General features: G+C 44.7%; 1 protein-coding gene across 1 annotated transcript in view; it reads right to left on the bottom strand.

Moving 5' to 3' along the window:
• Positions 1-4,141: 4,141 nt before the first annotated feature.
• DOCK5 (dedicator of cytokinesis 5) overlaps positions 4,142-19,276 on the bottom strand; it is a 172,832-nt gene continuing 157,697 nt past the window's right edge. The window contains exons 45-52 of the mRNA XM_012782140.3: positions 17,665-17,841; positions 13,423-13,506; positions 12,675-12,812; positions 10,660-10,826; positions 7,345-7,513; positions 6,483-6,621; positions 5,738-5,841; positions 4,142-5,136 (exon numbers count right to left, since the gene is read on the bottom strand). Of these exons, the coding sequence (XP_012637594.3) occupies positions 5,032-5,136; positions 5,738-5,841; positions 6,483-6,621; positions 7,345-7,513; positions 10,660-10,826; positions 12,675-12,812; positions 13,423-13,506; positions 17,665-17,841 (1,083 nt within the window). The 3' untranslated portion in view covers positions 4,142-5,031. The remainder of the gene's footprint in view (positions 5,137-5,737; positions 5,842-6,482; positions 6,622-7,344; positions 7,514-10,659; positions 10,827-12,674; positions 12,813-13,422; positions 13,507-17,664; positions 17,842-19,276) is intronic.

The raw sequence follows: 19,276 nt of genomic DNA, 5'->3' as shown, positions 1-19,276 counted from the left end.
GTGGGGAATGAGTAAAGAAATGGAGCCCGGGTATATTAAATGAGTTGCTATCAGAAACTGCCAGCTCAGATGCCAAAGGGTTGGATGGAATAGGGTGGAAAGAACCAAATGGTTTGCAAAGTTTTTATTACTTCTGGGCAGAGAAGACTCCAGGTTTAAACTAGCAGCTCCTGCAAGAGAACAAGCAGAGACACTGGGCGTGGCGTATCCCGAAGGAAGAACAGTTAACCAGATATGGGACTGATTGCGTCTCGTTAATATGAGAGTGATAACAAACTAAACGCACGATCAACTTTAAAATACACTTCCATTTTTAATTTAAAAAATAAATAACAGCAAATCTAAAACAAAACTCTTCTACTTCAATGCACGTCATCTTAACTGCCCATGTTTGAAACCCAAACTAGTTCCAAAATCATAGGGAGGGAATTCTTGACAGAGTTTAGATGAACAACTCATACAAAAGGTGACTCAGAGATGAGTTTGGACAGCATCTACGGGAGACCAGCGTTGGTTTAGATCCTAAGAATCAGACTGAAATCATTCACTTGGAAGGAAAAACCAGCTTTTTCCTTTTGTAAATTATTACAGAATCGATGGTTCAACTTTCAACCCACCCAAAAGAGACACTTACCTTTTCTAATTTAATTAAAAAAATAAGACATATAGCTGAATGGAAGTTTCCAAGGAAGTGATATTTATCAACTTCCCAAATGATATAGGGAGAAAAAAAGGCATAATTATTAAAATGAACTGAAAGTCTAGTTAGAGTGCATACAGGCATATATAGCTGGTGAAGTCTGAAGACTATGATGGAAATGACATTGTTTATAAATTGTTGCAAAGAATTTTGGTAATTTGTGTCAATAATTCCATGTGTACTGGATTACTGGCATACTCATAATTTTAATGTCCACAGATCTTTTTGTCTTAATAGCCAGGGATCAAAGCACCAACTTGGGATGAAAAATGGGAAAAGCATACAGTACATGAACCTAAAAGCTTTTGTGCAAAAACTTAGTTTCCGTCTGATTCTCCCTCTTTTTGTTCATTTAGAATGACAGCAGCTAGGGCTGAAAGAATTCTAAAACTCATATAGTCTCTATTTTTTTTAAAAAAACAGATGAGGAAACTGAGACCCAGGAACTGACCACAAATTAACTTGCTAGAAGGTACCCACTCTTTTTTAGTCTTGTTGCGTGGTGATGGTGGGTTGCTCTCCCCCTTCGTTATACCTGAGACATGAGAGGAAGGCACAAATCTGAAGGGCCCTCTAAATGCCTTTCCACAAAATGGCGCCATGAGCACATGGGAACTGGGGTGCTGGAAATAGCCAACGTCTGTCCCTGAAAGGTGGGGACACCTGTGTAAAACTGTGGGAACCCTCACCCATCTGCACACCTAAGGTGTGTGAACTTAACTGCATGGAAGCTCCTTCTCAGTTTTAAAATAAGAAATTGGCCCCACACCTAGGGGCAACTGGAGGGAAAGGACTCTCCCAGCTGGTAAAGAGTTAGATCCAGCTTTACATCTTGTATTATCTAAGGCATTGTCGTTTGGCTGCAGTTTTTAATGGCTTTTCCTGGAAGGAGAGAATGACTATTTTGTCAAGGTCAAGGGGTTAAGATGGTAGAGGAGGAGGAAGCAACCCATGGCCCCACAGCCTTATTTAGGGTTTCACCGTCATGTGTTACTACTCACTTTCCAGTCCTACAGCACACCAATGGGATCTGTCTTTAGACCAGGGCTGTTTCCACTAACCATGTTTAACTGCCCCATCCCCAGGGACTAGTACCGTGCCTGGCATTCCATAAAAACTTAATATATGTTGAGTGAAACCATTCTTTCTTAAGAACAATCTCAAAGCCAGACAAGTCATCAGGAGAGACAGAGAGAGAAAGAGACAAAAAAGGGATTAAAAATTACCACCAGAAACCTGCAAACCATAAACCAATATTCGCAAAGGTTGTGACAATTTGGGGGCCTAATCTCAATGTCTTCCAATACTCCAGAGTTCTATAAGCAAGAAACACAAAGACCAGATCTTTTCCTGTTTCCTCCCTGCTCCTTATCTCTTCTATATTTAGTGTAACCGTGAGACATCTCTTTGCAGTTTTCCTCTGACTTCAGCACAGGCATTGTTTATGACTTTTTGTCAAACGTGACTCCTTCCTACCCAATAGGTTCCCAAGAAAACGAACCTTCCAACGTCCTCTGTGATCTATTACCCACGACACTACCTGGAATCCTTTGTGTTCAGGCAGGAGACAGCTATTATTTCCATGCATGTAGAAGGGGAATCATACGGAAAAATGTATTCTATCAAAAAAGGGAAGGCATCTGGGCACTGATGATCCTCTCTCCCCAGTTTCTGCTCAAAGACCAGACTGTGGGACTCACTTCTACTGCACTGGAAGGATTAGCTTGAGGTTTGGGTTTGTTTTTTTTTTTTTTTTTTGGTGACCGAGTTTATGTTTCTATTTTAATGGCAGCCCAAAAAGCAGGGTGAAGCATACAAATCTCCCCTCAGCAGTCTGCGAAGTGACTTCTCGGAAGTTGTTCCAGGCTCCACATAGCTCTACGCAACCTTTCTGTGGCCTCCTCCTTTCTCCATGGAGCTTAAGTTCTTTCCACTTAAAATCCTCTTCAGCTCTTAACACTTTGTCTTTGCTCATACATAATTTTGCAAAAGGCTCCAAAAGATGCTGCATTTTTGACAAGGGCTACACGTGCAGAACTAACCTGCACTCGCATTCCAAATTACCTTAAAAAAAAAAAAAGGACTATCAATAATGCAATAATTCTCTAGAGAGTTCCAGCTCTTACTTCAGGCCCAGCAGAGAAAAGAAAGCATTGTTGCAAAAAGCACCTCCTCTCTCACGTACTCCAGCTCATTTGAACCTCGAGACAACTTGTGTGCAAGGTCTTATCCCCGTTTGGAGGTGAGAAGGAAACCGGGAGAATTTCAAATAATTCGTGGGCGTTTGCAAACAACATAGACGATACAGCTGGGATTTGAAACCATATGGCTTTAATCCCCAAACCCAAGTTTTTTCCAATGATCCCACCCCGCAGTTCTCCCGGATGGGGGCAAGGGATAATATTCTCCACGCCACTCCTAGAACAGGCACACTAATGCCTGGAGTCACGCACTGGACCTATCTCAGAGGTTTTTGCTCCCTTGCCCCTTGTGATGACCCGATGACCTCTCTCCTGAAGACACGGCAGGGTGATGAGTCACGCAGGCAGACGCCAAGTCACACAGCTGCAATCTGTCTCTCTGGTCTCTGGACCTCCCCGGGGAGAGGACTCTGGGCCAGGTCGGGGAAGAGACCCCCGGTGAGCTTCCCCCATGCTGACCCTCAGATTCGAGGTCAAAAAGATTTCTGCTTTGCCACAAATACCTAAGTAGTTGAGAAACACCCGGGACATTTCAAATATTGTTCCAACTGGGGACAGGTATAAAGAGTTCATCAGAGTTCTCTTCCAGATCTAAGTGTTAACCTGGGCATAACTTAACTGAGCAAGCTGGGTTATTAGTAAGAATCTGTAGCACGATTTTCTGTGTGGATCCTCAATTTCCTAATCTACTGAAAATAAAGAGTTTTTTTGTCTAACCTCTGAGGCCCTGCCATCTCAAAACGTCTACAGCTTTGTGTGGCTATTTTTTTTTTTTTTTTTTTGAGATGGAGTCTCACACTTTGTTGCTCAGGCTAGAGTGAGTGCTGTGGCATCAGCCTAGCTCACAGCAACCTCAAACTCCTGGGCTCAAGAGATCCTCACGACTCAGCCTCCCGAGTAGCTGGGACTACAGGCATTCGCCACCATGCCCAGCTAATTTTTTCTCTATATATTAGTTGGCCAATTAATTTCTTTCTATTTATAGTAGAGATGGGGTCTCGCTTTTGCTCAGGCTGGTTTTGAACTCCTGACCTCGAGAAATCCACCCGCCTTGGTCTCCCAGAGTGCTAGGATTACAGGCGTGAGCCACCGCGCCCGGCCTGTGTGGCTACTTATATGTGTGTGTGTAATAATATTTGGTCATCGAAATCACCCCGTTTCTTCCTTCTGAAAGGAGCACTTATAATTAGTACCATTAGCAAGTAATCAAATTAATTCCACAATCAAGAGAAATAAATAGTCAAAGGGAAATATTGCACTGTATTCAAAGTCAGGCAGCAGAGAGGGGCCACTGAGTCATCCAAATGGGGTGTAGAAAAGAAGCTGTTGAACCAGGCTCCTAAGTCCCTCGTAGCCAGTGATTTGAGCTCAGAGGACAAAAACTGCATGTGCAAAAGACAGAGCTGCGAAGGAGTCTGCAGTCAGAAGGTGCAGTGAGGGCCATTAGTCAGGAGTGTGATGGGGTTTGGGTGGGGACAGGCAGAGGGCAGCTTTCCTGTGCCACGAGAGGATGGGGTGACGGGTCGCAAGAGCTGAGGGCTCACATTATTTTTCAATAATGGTATCCACTCATGCCAGAGAGCAGCCAATCTCCATGAAAAAAAGTGTGTTCTTTTGCTCAAAGGAGACATGGTAGACATTAGCAAGGTACTATTATCTGGGCTACCAACGTGAACTTGACATCCATCTCTTCCAGGACGCTCTGTGGGAGGGCACAGGTGTGTCCACAAGAGAAAAGTAGCTAAGTCTCAGCACAGCTTTTCAGAAGCAAAGCGAGAAATCCCTCCAAGGTGTAGGTTCACTGGGGTGCTCTGCAAACACCGCAGAAGAACTGTCCAGACGCCGGAGTCTCTGTGGTAGGGGCTGAAATTTACCCATGGTGAAGGAGATCTCTCCTTTGACAAATGCACAGGATTTCTGGCCACCTCTGGAACTCCCTGTGGACTGGAGGGGACGTGGCATGGCCTCGAACAGTGACCAGAGAGAAGCTTCCAGAAGAACAAAACCATCCCAGCTCAGGCAACGCAGTCAGCGGGGAGCCCCGTGTGACGACCACCCCGGCTCCCGGAGGCCAGTCCTCAGGCAGCAGGTGTCCAAGGCACTCGGAGGTTCACGGAGAGGGCAAGATCCTCACTGGGATCCAGGCTCAGAAGAAAGGATGCTAGACTTCCGAGCTTTCGGAGGTGGGGGAGGCGGGACTTTGGCTTCTCTTCGGAGGGGCAGCGGAGGAGCAACCTGCAGGAGCAGACCCAGGAAATCAGGAGTGAGTCTTCCCTTCTCTCCCAAGCCTTTCTCCTTCCCACTTTCCGCTCTAGCTCCTAACTGACCTGAATTTATCTGCACAGCCCTTGCAAAGAGAAAAGAGAAACAAGACTGACTCGCCCTCCCTTGTTCTCTTGGAGCTAATCAGACACACACACACAGCCACTGCTGCATCCCACACTCGGGCTCCAGACAGACACAGGAGGCACGCAACAGAGGTTTGTTGAATGAATGAAGGAACACCCATCTGAGGCCATTGCAGAAGGACTGTCCCTCACTCAGAAGGAGTAAACTTTCCAAACATGAACTGGAACTCACTTCTTAACTTCACGTCCCTATCTCTAGGGTGAGGGAGAGAGAACATTTGCTCGACCGTCAATCGTAGGAAAAGGTCTGCTTGCGTATCTTTTCTTCCTTTTGAAAACTTCCCTCTCTCTTGTGGTTTCAGGAATGAACCAAGAATCGACTACAGGGACAGTCTATGGGCAAAGCTGCCCACTGGAAAGCTTGGCAAACCCACTGCTGTCCTCCCAGAGTGGTGCTCCCTGGCCACACTCAGCCGTCGACTCCCTACCTCGGTGGAGCTCCTCTGGCCGCTCTCATAGGGCTTGCTTTTGGGGGGCGGCGGGGGCGGGACAGAGGCAGTCACCAGTCCGTCTATCTGCAAAGATGGGGAGCCTAGAAATGACATGAAGTACACAGAGAAGAATATATCAGAGAATCTCATAAAAATTCTGCTTCCCACTGTAAGCAGACCTAAGCATTGACCTAAACCAACCTGGTCAATCAAATTGCTAAAGCCATATTCTATTTTTTATTATTTGTTTAGAGACAGGGTCTTGCTCTGTTGCCCAGGCTGGAGTATAAGGGTACAATCATAGCTCACTGCAGCCTCGAATTCTGGGGCTCAAGTGATCCTCCTGCCTCAGCCTCCAGAGTAGCTGGAACTACAGTAGAGCACCAACCATGCCTGGCTAATTTTATTTTTTGTACAGACAGGGTCTCGCTATATTGTCCAGGCTGGTCTTGAACTCCTGGCCTCAGGCAATCCCCTAGTCCAGATCTACCTTGTTTATATACCTTCACAACTGGAAAAGGGACATTAAGACCCTTTGGATCACTATACAGAAAAGTTTAAGGAGTCCTTGTGGCCCAAGACCTCCCGGCTAAACTCCAGTCTAACTGTATCATACCTCATACTACCAGCACCTGGATCGAACCAACCTCACAGGGGTCTTACATACTTTGTGGCTGGTTCAATTAAAACTGCATACTGCGTTCCCTGGTAAAAACAGTACAAGGGATACAGGAGAACTTACTTAGGGTCCTGGTAGCTTTAGGGGTGAGCGGAGGCGGGCTCAAGGGCGTTGACTGAGGCGGTGAAGAACTGTGAAATGGCGTCAGCCGATTGTCCACCAGCTGGAGACTCTTTGGCCTTTGTGCTTTCCTGGCTGCGCTCTAGGACCAGGGAGGAAAACACAGCACAGCGGTCTCACAAGGAGGAAGGCTGAGCTCAACAAGGCTCAGAGCAGCCCCAGTCGGCTGATCAGAAACCTGTAAAACACCTAATTCCAGGAGCCATGTCTCCGCTTCCCACATGTCACCTGCTTCCCACACTGCCATCTGGTGGGCACCAGGGCGGAGAGGCTACGTAAGACCACGGGACCACAGGTCATTTCCTGGCTGGCCTTGGACGTGACTTTGACCCTAGCTGGACTGTGTGCCATTTATGTTGGGAATAAGCCACCTCGATTCTCAGGGAAACTTGGTCTTGCCACACTAAGAACTCTGTGTGGCTGATGGAAGAAAAAAGTACATTTTTAAAAAAATTAAAAAACAGAAATGAGATGTTTGGACTGACTCATGGAGCACAGTGGCGAGAACCACAACTCCAAGCCTGAACCGCATGTTTACGTTTACACGCTGTGGGTCCAAGATCTTGCACCACTATTGATGTAGAGACTCGAAATTCTCCGCGCGTGCTTTTCTCACCACAATCTGCAATCTGACACTACCACAGGCCGCTGTGTGCTGAGCTGAGCCACAGCCAGGCTTCAGTCTAGTGATACATGGCCCCCAAGGGAATGGGGTGACGGGCCTGGGGACAGGGCGGGTGCTGGCAAGCCTCCAGTGCACTCATGTATTTTTGTCTTTTCTTTTTCTTTTTTTTTTTTTTTTTACCATCAGATCAGGTTCTGGAGCCTTCTCTGCAATGACCTGGGACTTGCTCACACTCCAGTCTTTTCTCTTGAACTTGTTGATCCGGTTCTCACCGTCCTCTCTCAGGGGCAGGTCTTCAACTCTGGCACCTGAGGAGGCCCTGCGCTCCAACAGTGGCTCCAGGATTGACCTGCCAGCCGGGAACAGGGACAAAAATCACAAACGTGGATCGCCTAGCAGCCAACATTCATTCTCCACAACTCAAGGGGGGTTTTGACTGCTCCTATCAGTAATCTTGATCCATGACTTCGCCCTCAGGGTCTAAATCTAAATTTTCAATTCCGACTGAACAAACATCTCAAGGTGTAAGTGTACAGAAATGAGACCAATAAAATGACTAGATGAAAACACCAGTGAATATTGATCTCACCAAGGAAGAGAAGGTCTTAATGAAACGTACAAGCAAAGACAGGATCCACAAAGTAAAAAACTCTATCCTACCTACGCTACTTCTAAGAATGCATCCTGACTAAATAATCAGAAAGCTGTATGTGCAAATGTGTTTGCTATGATTTTTAATAATAAAAATATTACATATTGATGCAATCGTTTTGTATTAAAATTTATAATTAACTTTTATGATTGTTACAAATAAAGACACAGCTTAAACATTCTATAGTAGAAAAAGGATTAATTACGGTACATTTGTATGATGCAGTGGTCTATTGCCATCAAAAAGCATAATAAAAACTGATATGAATAAAGATTATGCGGCAATATGGAAAATGATTGTAAGACAAGGAGGAAAAGCAAAATACCAAATTCTATCTATACTATAACTGGAGCTATGTAAAGATATTTATGTTAATGGAAAAGGAAGTAGAAATAATTTAAGAAAAATTATGTATTTGATTTCCAGGTAGGGAGCCATTTGGATAGGTGCTTTTTATGATATAATTATTATAATGTTGAATTAAAAATTTATGTCATGAGTCAAGTGACTTGACATATTTAACACTGTCTTAAATACTTCATGATGTGTAAATACTTATACTGAATAAAGCGGCAGGCCACAAAATGACAGATGCAGTACTTTTCCACTGGTATAAAAAAGTACACATACTTTTTTGTATTATATTAACATAACTAAACTTTACCATGGTTATCTCTAAGTGAAGTTATAAAGCATTTTTCTCTTAATAGTTTCTAGTATTTTAGGAATATATTGCTTAAAAATATTAATAGTAACCTTAGACAGAACACAACTATAAATTAACTCCTTTCAAATATTTTCAATTTAAACATATGGAAAGGCATTTCATATTTTTGGCAAGGAAGCCTCACTATCAAAAAGCCATCAATCTTCCTAAAGTTAGTCCATAAATTTAACATAATCCCAATAAAAACAGCCATAGGATTCTAGACAAATTAATCCAAAAGTGAGCAATGAGCAAAACAGATGAAATTCTGAAAGGAAATACCAGAAAATAAAAATCTTTTAAATATACAGTAATTAAAACTGCATAGTTTTAGTTAATGAATAGACAGGGACATCAAGAAAATAGGAGGAAAAGCCCACAAGCAGACTAAAGAACACAAAGAAATATGAATTTTGATGAGTGCCATTTCAAATTAGAAAAAGATGGTCTGCTCACTAAATGTTATAGGGAAAACTGGGTGGCCATTTGGGAATAAAAAAGTTGCCTCCATCCTTCTCATATTATATTAGAATAAATTCCAAAAAATCACAGATTTAATTATGAATAGTGAAACCCTAAAAGTTAAAGAAAAAAAAAAGGTAGAGTGTGAAAGGCCATTAATTGTGACATAAAGTTCAAAAGTCATAAAATATTGATTTTATTGACTACATAAAAAAAAATCAGAACAACCCAACAGAACATTTAAAGCAAAAACTTATAAGTCAGAAGACAAAAGAGAAATTGGCAGAAAATATTCCAACTCATCTTACAGACAAAGGGCCCCAAATCCACCAGAAAAAAGTATTTGACCACAGTTCACAGGAAATAAAATGCAAACAGCTACTGAACAAATGAAAAGATGCTCAACTTCACACAAAACAAGAAAAGACAAATAAACAAAAAAACCTATACAAGAGAACATTTTCCACCTATCAGATTGGCAAAAATTAAAAAGACTGATACTATTAATAGAATCTGGTGGCAAGGGCTGGGTAACCAAGTGCTCTTCGTATGTTGCTGGCAGGAATGTAAACTGGTTTAATCTCTATGGAAGTCAGTTTAGAAATAATTTTTGAAATTGCAAGTATGTATCTCTGACAGAGCAATTTTATTTACAGGATTTTTCTCATACTGATAGACTTGTATACGTGCAAAATAACCTACATTTAAGGTTATTAACTGCCACATAGCAGTGACAGTAAAAGATTAAAACCAACTCAATGTCCAGTAGGCACTGGTAGAATATATAATCTGAGCATCCCTAATCCAAACCTCCAAAATCCAAAGTACTCCAAAATCTGAAACTTTTTGAGTCCTCATATGAGGCTGAAAGGAAATGTCCACTGGAGCATTGTGGATTTCAGATTTTTGAATTAGGGATGCTGAATTGGTATAATGCAAATATCCCCAAATCCAAAATACTTCTGGTCCCAAGCATTTCAGATAAGGGATATTCAACTTGTGTCATGGTCCAGACATACGATGAGATGTCTACAGCTACAGAAAGCGTAAAGAGGAGGCTCTTTATGTTCTAAAACAGAATGAGTTTCAATATATTAAATGAAACAAAGCAAGGTAAAGAGAATGCTACCATTTGTATCAAAAAAAAAAGTATAGAGAGGAGCATGTATTTAGGTATTGCCTGTGTACTTACAAAGAACTTGCTTCCTAAGAACCTGAATGTTAGTATCATTTGCTTCTGGGAAGTGACACTGGCCACTGAAAGTCAGACATTGAAGGGAGGCTTTTCATGATATACCCTTTTGTACTTTTGGAATTTCATACCATGTGATTATATTACCCATTCCTGAAATAAATATAAATTTAGCAATTGTTTTTAAAAACCGAAATGATGAAAACATTAAGGCAATGACTGTAAGGTATGTAACATGGTGGCAGGATTTTTTTTTTCATTTTTCACTTTTAGTAAGTATTGTTATCACTACGTGAGGAATGACATTTCCTCAGGAGGGAGATAAGGAGAGTGACCCACAGGCTAATAGCCATGAACTCTGAGTTATTTTTCTCAGGGGGTAACGCACCTACTACATGGGCTGAGCTTCCCTTTGGCGAGCAAAGGCGAGCATGAGTAAGGCATGACCCCGCCCCTCCTAAAAATTAAAGCTCGAACCCTTACCCATCAGATCCTGGTCTGGAAGGGGCGTTGTCCGACGAGTTTGAAGAGGTGGAGATCACAGAGGACGTCACGGAGGTGACGGACAGCCTCCGCAGAGTGGAAGACATGATGTAGGGGAGCACGATGGAGCCCGTGCGGCTTGGCTTCCTGTCTGTCAAGTTGGGCGGCTGAAAAACACACAGCCTTTAGTGGTGAGGTGGCTGGAACCCAACCCCTGGGAACTGGCAAGGCCACCTGCTTATCTGGGGGCTGGCACCCCCTTCTGGCAGCAGTGGTTGGTGTCTGTGCTTCCTCAGTTGTTTTTTTCTTGAGACAGAGTCTCACTTTGTTGCCCAGGCTAGAGTGAATGCCCTGGCGTCAGCCTAGCTCACAGCAACCTCAAACTCCTGGGCTCAGGCTATCCTCCTGCCTCAGCCTTCCGAGTAGCTGGGACTACAGGCATGTGCCACCATGCCCGGCCAATTTTTTCTATATATATTAGTTGGCCAATTAATTTCTTTCTATTTATAGTAGAGACGGGGTCTCGCTCTTGCTCAGGCTAGTTTCGAACTCCTGACCTCGAGCAATCCGCCCGCCTCGGCCTCCCAGAGTGCTAGGATTACAGGCGTGAGCCACCATGCCCGGCCTTCCTCAGTTGTTAAATACTGTAAATGCTTATATTCTTAGCCAGAGACACAACTTAGGTTAAATCTACCCTGTTTCTAAGACTAGAGAAAAAGTCGTCATAATTTTCAGCCAGATACATGACAGAGGAAAAACTAAGATGTGCCTGGCTCACCAGTAAAACAGCAGAACCCTCTGCCTGTTTTCTCCAGCTTAGCTTCTTCCAGTCTTTCTCTTAAAAACAATGCAATACTGGCCATAGAGAAAATTTTTAGATGGAAGCTGTAGACCTAAAGCTCAAACTGGTGAATCTTGGGAGGTCTCAGAATACTGATCTAGGTTCATAAGAAATGCCACAAGCAGTATTACCCGAAGCTATCACTGCATTAAATTTACTAATACCAGCCTCATTCTAACCATGGCTAAGCTCATTAAGTCAAAATCACAGTCTTTGCTTTCTGGGAAAAGCATTTGTCTTTTGTGTGCATTTGTCTTTTGCTTTTGTCTTTTGCTTTCTGGGAAAGCATTTGTCTTTTGTGTGCAAAAGACAAATGTTCCAAAAAGAAAACTCTTAACGAGCAGCAGGTTAGAAGGCAAATTCTTAGGAAGAAGGCAAGCATGAACTCTTAAAAGAGATGTTTAAAAAGATACTCTGGCGGAACTGCAGTGGCGATGGATGTGTGAGAATAAGGGAGAAGAGAACATAAAAAGAAATTCACAGCGTTGATTTGAGGAAGGAATTTGAAAATCAGGGGTTGAAGAGTAAGACAATTAAAGAAAACAGGGTGAACTCAAAAAAAAAAAAAAAAACGAGCAGATCAGTGAAGCTGGAGGAATGTTAAAGCTGTCAAAAAAAAAATCACAAAATCAGCTACATGCATTGAAAAATGCAATTCACAATTCTTTCTCCCCTTCAAAGGTGTTAAGACTATAAACTTTTCATCAACATAGATGATATTTTTAAGATCAGCAAAAACCATAAGAATTTGGCTAGACAGGACAGGAATAACCACGGTCTAGGCTTAGAAAACCTTGACTTCTAGGGTAGTGGTTCTCAAAGTGTTGCCCCAGGCCAGCAGCATCAATGTCACCTAGGAACGTGTTAGAACTGCAACTACGTGGGCCCCATGCCCCATCTATAGAATCAGAAACCCTGCGGAAAAGGCCCAGTGACCTGTGTTTTCAGAAGCCCTCCGGGTGGCTCTGGTGGCTGCTCGAGTCTGAGAAGCTCTGTCTAGCTCAAAGACTGCTCAAAGGCATCAAGAGCAAAAACCTGCTCTCTCCCACCTGCCCCGGTACTTGCACGCTGCATCTAAGCTATTATAACTCATCTGGCATCTGCAAAACTGATCAGTGTCTCAAAAGGCCGAAGCGGCTAGAAAAAGCATGAAGGCTGCTCAGCCCGAGCCTACCAGCGTTATGACCCCATAGAGCTTCTCGACTTTGTCCTTGAGTTCCCGGAAGCAGGAAGACAGCCGGTCGTGCAGAGGCTTGAGCTGCTCCGTCAGCTTCTCCCCGTGGATGCGGATCCCTTCTGTCAGCAGAGGCATCTGCCGAGAGGGGCACAGAAGGAAGGAAATAAGCTTAAGAAGAGGGATCACTGGGATTTGGGGGCTGGGGAAGGGCGGGGTGGGGGCTAGAACACATAGCACCCTCCCATGAGGTCACTTCTCAGCTCAGGGCTGGTGAACCAGGTGGACTTTGGTCAACGATGCAGAGAAAAACACACACCAAAGCTACGGTCAACTGTGGAAGGGCCGGGGAGCAGACTCGACAGAGCCCCGGGCACCCCTGCGGGTGAGCGACGGGCAGCTTTGAGCCTTAGGCTGAGTTGGATGCTTGCATTTTTCTACCAACACCCACTGAAGCCGTGAGAGAGAGAAAAAAACAAAGCCGACATCTCTCAGCTAGAAACACAGGCCAGGAAACCAAGGGATGGGCTTTCATCCCAGCTCTAAGAAGACCCCTGTCAACCCCATGCAGTTTAACAGATGCCACTCCTAAGTCACTTTGCCAAATAAACATATAGATAGGTTGCGGTTCCATAAGGGGTAGAAAATGAAAAGTAACCCTGAACCTGGGCTTGCAGGCTTAAGTCCAGGGGAACACGGTGGAGTCCTGCACACACCGTGGCCGGCCAACCCACGCTGCCCCCGGTACCTGCAATGCTATCAGTCGCTTTAGCAGCTCCACCTTCTCCTGATCTTCAGGATGCTCCTGCAAGTACTTCTCTGTAAAGAAAGCCTAAAAGCAGAGCAAGTGCCAGTATTAATTAGAATTAATTAATCAGTATTAATAAACTAATATTAATTAGTATTAATTAGAATTAACTATAACATTCCTATTTGTGCATGTGACCCTAAAAAGGGGAGGGGTGAAAGCCTGGAAGGGTGGAAAATGTCTTGTGTTCTGATAACCCAGAAATGTCTACCTAAAAATTCATTCCTCTCCTGGGATGGCCCTTATACCAGAGTAGACAATTTTAAAAAGTATGTGCTATTCTGTAGTCTTTCTGGAATCATGCGAATTGCTACAAGGTTACATTCTCAATAATCAATACACACAAACACACACATGCTCACTAATCAAATAAGAAAAGGCCAAATGACAACTGGCTAATAATTGAATTAAGGTCACTAATTAAGTGCATAGATATCATAAGGGAAGGAGCAAAAAGTTGACAGACAGGAGATATAGCTGCCAGTTTTTCTGCTCTTCCATGTGATAAGGGCTGTATCACGTTTTCCCCTATCTTAAGTAAATATTAACTTCTGTACTTTTCTCGCTAATTACCCATCCAAACGTTATTTTGAAAACAAAATGAGGCATAGATGTGAAGACATTTATTTTAAAAATATTAAATGCTGGCTGCCCTTATCATTGTATGTCAGGACCGTCTTCATCAATAAACATTCATGGCTCCTCCAGCTAAGGCCCTAGCACAGGGAAATAAAAACCAAACTTAAATTCCAAACACAGGTCTTCCATAGGAGACCATTTTAAAGATAAAGACGGAGTTCGCTAGGAAAGAGAAATAGAAGCTTGCAGCACACATTTCCAACAGAGTCTAAGATGGGAGTCACGTTTCTTCCCTGCGCCTTAACCTCCTGCTAGAAGTGCTTTCAAAGACCAACCTTCACAGTTCCCCTTCACTCTTCTGCCTTACTGGTGTGAAAGCCAAAGCCCCGTCGCATGAAACCCAAGAACTCTTGAAACTGCAGAATACGATCAGAAAAGTCACCGGCTCATTCTGTGTGACAAACTGAATGCGTGCAAACGCTTCCTTGTGGGCAGATCTTATGGGCTGACATGTGCGCCCTCAAGATACTTGGAAACAGGCCTTGCTGGTGGAGTAGGATGAACCCCTACTCCAATTATGACTGTTGTCCTTATAAAAAAGGGGGAAATTTGGAGACTGGCCCGAGCGCACTGCGAGACCACCAGGTGCAGACATGCGAGGAGGGCCGGGCGTGGTGGCTCATGCGTGTGTAATCCTAGCACTCTGGGAGGCCGAGGCGGGAGGATTGCTTGAGCTCAGGAGTTCAAGACCAGCCTGAGCGTGAGCAAGACCCCGTCTGTACTAAAAAGAGAAAAATTGGCTGGGCATGGTGGTGCACACATATAGTCCCAGCTACCCAGAAGGCTGAGGCAGGAGGATTTCGTGAGCCCAGGAGTTTGAGGTTGCTGTGAGCTACAGTGACGCCACTGCACTCTACCCAGGGCAACAAGGTGAGACTCTGTCTCAAAAAAAAAAAAAGGACGCAAGGAGAAAACAGCCACCTGCTAGACCAGGAACACCAAGGCTTTTAAGCAAACCAGAAGCTAGAGAGAGGCCCAGGCACCCGGAGAGAACAAAGGTTCTCCCCTTAGAAAGAACTAACACCATGATACCTTGATTCCGGATTTCTTGCCTCCAGAACCGTGAAATGATAAATTTCTGTTATTTTAAGCCACATTGTTTGAGGAACTTTGTTATAGCAGCCTTAACAAACTAATAAAACAGAGAATAAAATACACACAGTCCAAGCATAATAAAAAAGGAAGCATGAACAATACAACCACATAGCACCTGATTCTAGCCACAATCCCATCTAGAGGGAGGGTCAACATAAATGAAAAAGTATTTACTCACGTTGCCATCTACTTTTACCTTTCAATATACGAGCAGTCTAAATATTTGAAAGTTAAAACCATTTTTTTTGATAAATGATAAAACTGCACTGAAATTGCCCAAAGCATCGACTGGTTCAATCGGGGAACATCAGAGCAGAGTGCCCCGAAATTCATTTTTCTAACAGAGTTTTGTCTCCTAACAGAAAAGGCTGGTGAATCACAGCGCACAGCTCCCGTGTCCTCACCACTTAGGGGACAAATAAAGAGCTGCCTTACAACAGGCCACCCACATCAAGCATGCAATGATGGGTTTCTCAACGGATCGCAGTAGGTCACGGTGATGAATGAGCTCACCTTTTTCTTATGTTGAGAAATGCACAAAGCCACACATATTAATTAAAAGTATAAATTAGTGTTCTAAGCCAAAAGTCCTGAAATTTGTTTTCATATATCCTTGCTTTTTTGCCCCCATTTTAATTAGAAGACTGTCACATTGGAAAAGCTTCATATGAAATTTTATATTATTCACAGATAATGGCACATATAAATCAGTGGCTTAGGGGCATTCTGTAAAAATTAATTCTTGGGAAAAATACATGAAAATCAGTGCCAGGGAGAATATATGAAAAAGTACACACTAAATAAAGCATTATAGCATTCAAAAAGTACTGTACTCATGTTTTGGATCCTATTTTTGCATTGACTTCCATTGTAATACTGGGTATTCTTATTATAATTGAAACCTAACATGGGCAAACTGGGATTGCTCTCTGGCATTGAGTCTTTCCCAGCTGGTGAGTACAGGAAGACCAAAAAAGGCTAAAAGGTTACAGGAACACAAAAGAATGATGATTACTATAGCAGCAGCCACAGAGCATCGGTGACAGCACCCAGGAAGAACATTCCAATGACACGTTCTGCTCCAAGCACACACGGAGGTCAGGAGAAACCGACACTGGTGAAGCCTCAACTCCACGCGAGCACCGCATGATGGCCCCTGCGCACAGGAGTCTCCCTTCACCCTCCAGTCAATCCCGAGAGCTAGGTCCATTTCCTCACTTTACAGATACATGGAGACCAGAGAGGTGAAGCGTGTTGCCCAAGAGCACACAGCAGCCAACAGGAAGCCAGCATCATGTCCCGGGGGGAGACTGACCACAAAGCCCCTGTTCTTCCCAGGGGACACCAGAGAGCCAGCCCACTTAGCCCCGCTCTTCCCAGCTGCCTCCTTTCTTTATGCCCACTCTCCAGGACACTCCACGGGGCTTTCCTGGACAAATGTTGCTCGGTATTCAAGACGATGGCTTCAAAAATATTTGGCTACTGAGCACAGACCACAACAACACAAAATGCTGCCTCTATGAATCGTACTTAACATACACCGGATGCATGACCCGCATTTTAGATGGTGCGATATCCACTGCATCCAAAGGATGCAGTTGTGCCGAGTTCTCCTCTTACGTTTGTTCAGAGTAATGGCTGAAGGACTTAGCTGATTTAATTGCAGACTCAGGGCCACCCTTTGTCCTTACAGCCCATGGCACACCAACTCAGGGCAGGGGGCTGCTAGAGGCTAACTCTGAAGAGAGTGGCTCTGCCTTCCCCAGCGATGCTGCTTCCCTTCCGGAGCACCCTGGCTCTGGGGCCACGTGTTCACTCCACACCTCTCAGGGGGCAGTGGGAGAGAGGACAGCAGGTGACGTGACCGGAGGCACAGTGGGTTACTTAGGGGAGGGCTTACTAGGCCGTGGTCTGCACCCCTGGCTGTAAGAGGTGTGAGGTCAGGGCCAATCATTTTATATTACTATTTTATTTTATTCATTTTATTTTATTTTTTTGGGACAGAGTCTCGCTTTGTTGCCCAGGCTAAAGCAAGCACCGTGGCGTTAGCCTAGCTCACAGCAACCTCAAACTCCTGGGCTCAAGCAATCCTCCTGCCTCAGCCTCCCAAATAGCTGGGACTACAGCCATGCACCACCATCCCCGGCTAATTTTTTCTCTATATAATAGTTGGCCAATTAATTTCTTTCTATTTATAGTAGAGACAGGGACTCGCTCTTGCTCAGGCTGGTTTCGAACTCCTGACCTTGAGCAATCCGCCCGCCTCGGCCTCCCAGAGTGCTAGGATTACAGGCGTGAGCCACCACGCCCGGCCAGGGCCAATCTTTTCATTAACTCCACGTGCCTGCTCATACAGAGAGGAGAGAGAACGTCTCTCAGAGAAGCTGCAGGAAACAAATTCACCAGGGGCACAGTGGCCGCAAGCGGGGGTTCTGGGGCCCGGCCCACCTTTTCGTAGTTGGAGAACCCCCCCATGACAGCAGGGTCCACGATGCCGCTGAGCAGCATGGACAGCGGGTGCACGGAGAGCGACCGGTCCCAGGCGTGCTGCTGCACGCAGTTGCTGATCCTCTCATTGGTCAGCTCCATGGTCTCGATGGCGTTCTCCAGGGGGCTGATCTCCTCCTGGGTGGCGCAGCACGTGGGGAGAAAGGACCTTTGTCAGCTCCAAGCAGAGAAAGCAAAAAAGTTCAACCAGTCCCCTCTAGAGTTGTAACAGACTCATAAGTTACACGAGAGGGAAGTTTCACTGCTCAAGGTCATGCAAGATCAAGGTCAAGGTCATATTAGGATTCCACAGTTTTTTGACAAGGCGGTAAGATGAAAAACAAGCTATTTAAAATGTCCTTAGGAAGCAGAATGAGGACTTCAAAACTGGAGCTATGGGAAGGCACACAGAGGCGGTTAGGAAAATGGACCAAGGCAGGGAAGCCAATTAGGAGGCTGGAAATAAAGCAGGATCTAATAAATAATGAAAAGGTAAAAGGGAAAGCTCCTGGGAAGGATGAGAAAGATGAAGAGGGAGGAGTCTGGGGTGACTGGTGGGGGATCAGCTGAGAATAAAAGAAGAGAAAGGGCTTTGGGAGAGAAGATGGAACTGGCAGGAAGCTCCAAAGAGGCATTCTCGGGGCAGAGTGGCTACAGGAAAACCCGAGTAGAAAAATAGAAAAACACTGGAGCTGTGGTAAGGATTGTAAGTTAGGCAAAGCTTCCTTGGTGATCTGTGAGGTCAGTGACAACAGAGGAGCAGGTATCAGATCTGAGACGCTTCTGCACAGCCAACAACATGCACGGGCAGAACCTCCGATGCGTCCTCATGAGAAAAGGCAAGTGACGCCGGAAGCCAAGGACTCGGGCCACATGTAAGTAACCTCGGCTCGGATCCTGTGGGTAACACGGGTCAGGAATAACAGGATGTGTTAGATTATTCTGGCTGAATTTTGGATGAAAATGAAATAAGATGCAGCGCAGATTCAGAGAGAGCGCTTCCTACATAAGTGCCTTCAAAACCAACTTTTGAGAAGAACCATCTCCTCTTCATTATACCCATCACCAGCGAGCTGACTTCCTACTCCAGGAAGTCTCGACTCCAAAAGTCTCTAAAAATCACATCCACGCTTGAAGAGTGATCATTTATGACCATCAGACTTCAGTTCAGGTTTGTTCAAGAGACATTTCTTGGACACGTGCTTTATGCTAAGTACCAGGCCACGCACCTTAGTTACGAAAGCGATTAAGATGCGCTTCACGCCTGGGAGGGGCTTGCAGTTTTAGTGGGGTCTCAAGACATGTAAAGGTAGAAGGCTAGAAACATGCCCGGGTGCAATAGGGCACAGACACGGGCCCTCTAACCCAGCCCGGTGTCGCAGAGGTGGCTTCATGGGGAAGGTGGTGCCTAAACTGAATCTCACAGCAGTTAGTGAGGTTCGGGAGTGGAGAGTGGACATTTTATGCAGACAAGATGATCCAATGTCGTGGAGGACTGAGAAAGCATGGAACGAGTAGTTTTGCTCCAAAAGATTCCCTAGGAGATGACGGCAAAAGCCAGGGTCACTAAGAT

Source organism: Microcebus murinus, chromosome 24, assembly GCF_040939455.1.
Source record: "Microcebus murinus isolate Inina chromosome 24, M.murinus_Inina_mat1.0, whole genome shotgun sequence".
Taxonomy (NCBI): domain Eukaryota; kingdom Metazoa; phylum Chordata; class Mammalia; order Primates; family Cheirogaleidae; genus Microcebus; species Microcebus murinus.
The sequence above is the reverse complement of the archived record's forward strand: the minus strand, read 5'-3'. Positions and strand labels throughout refer to the sequence as shown.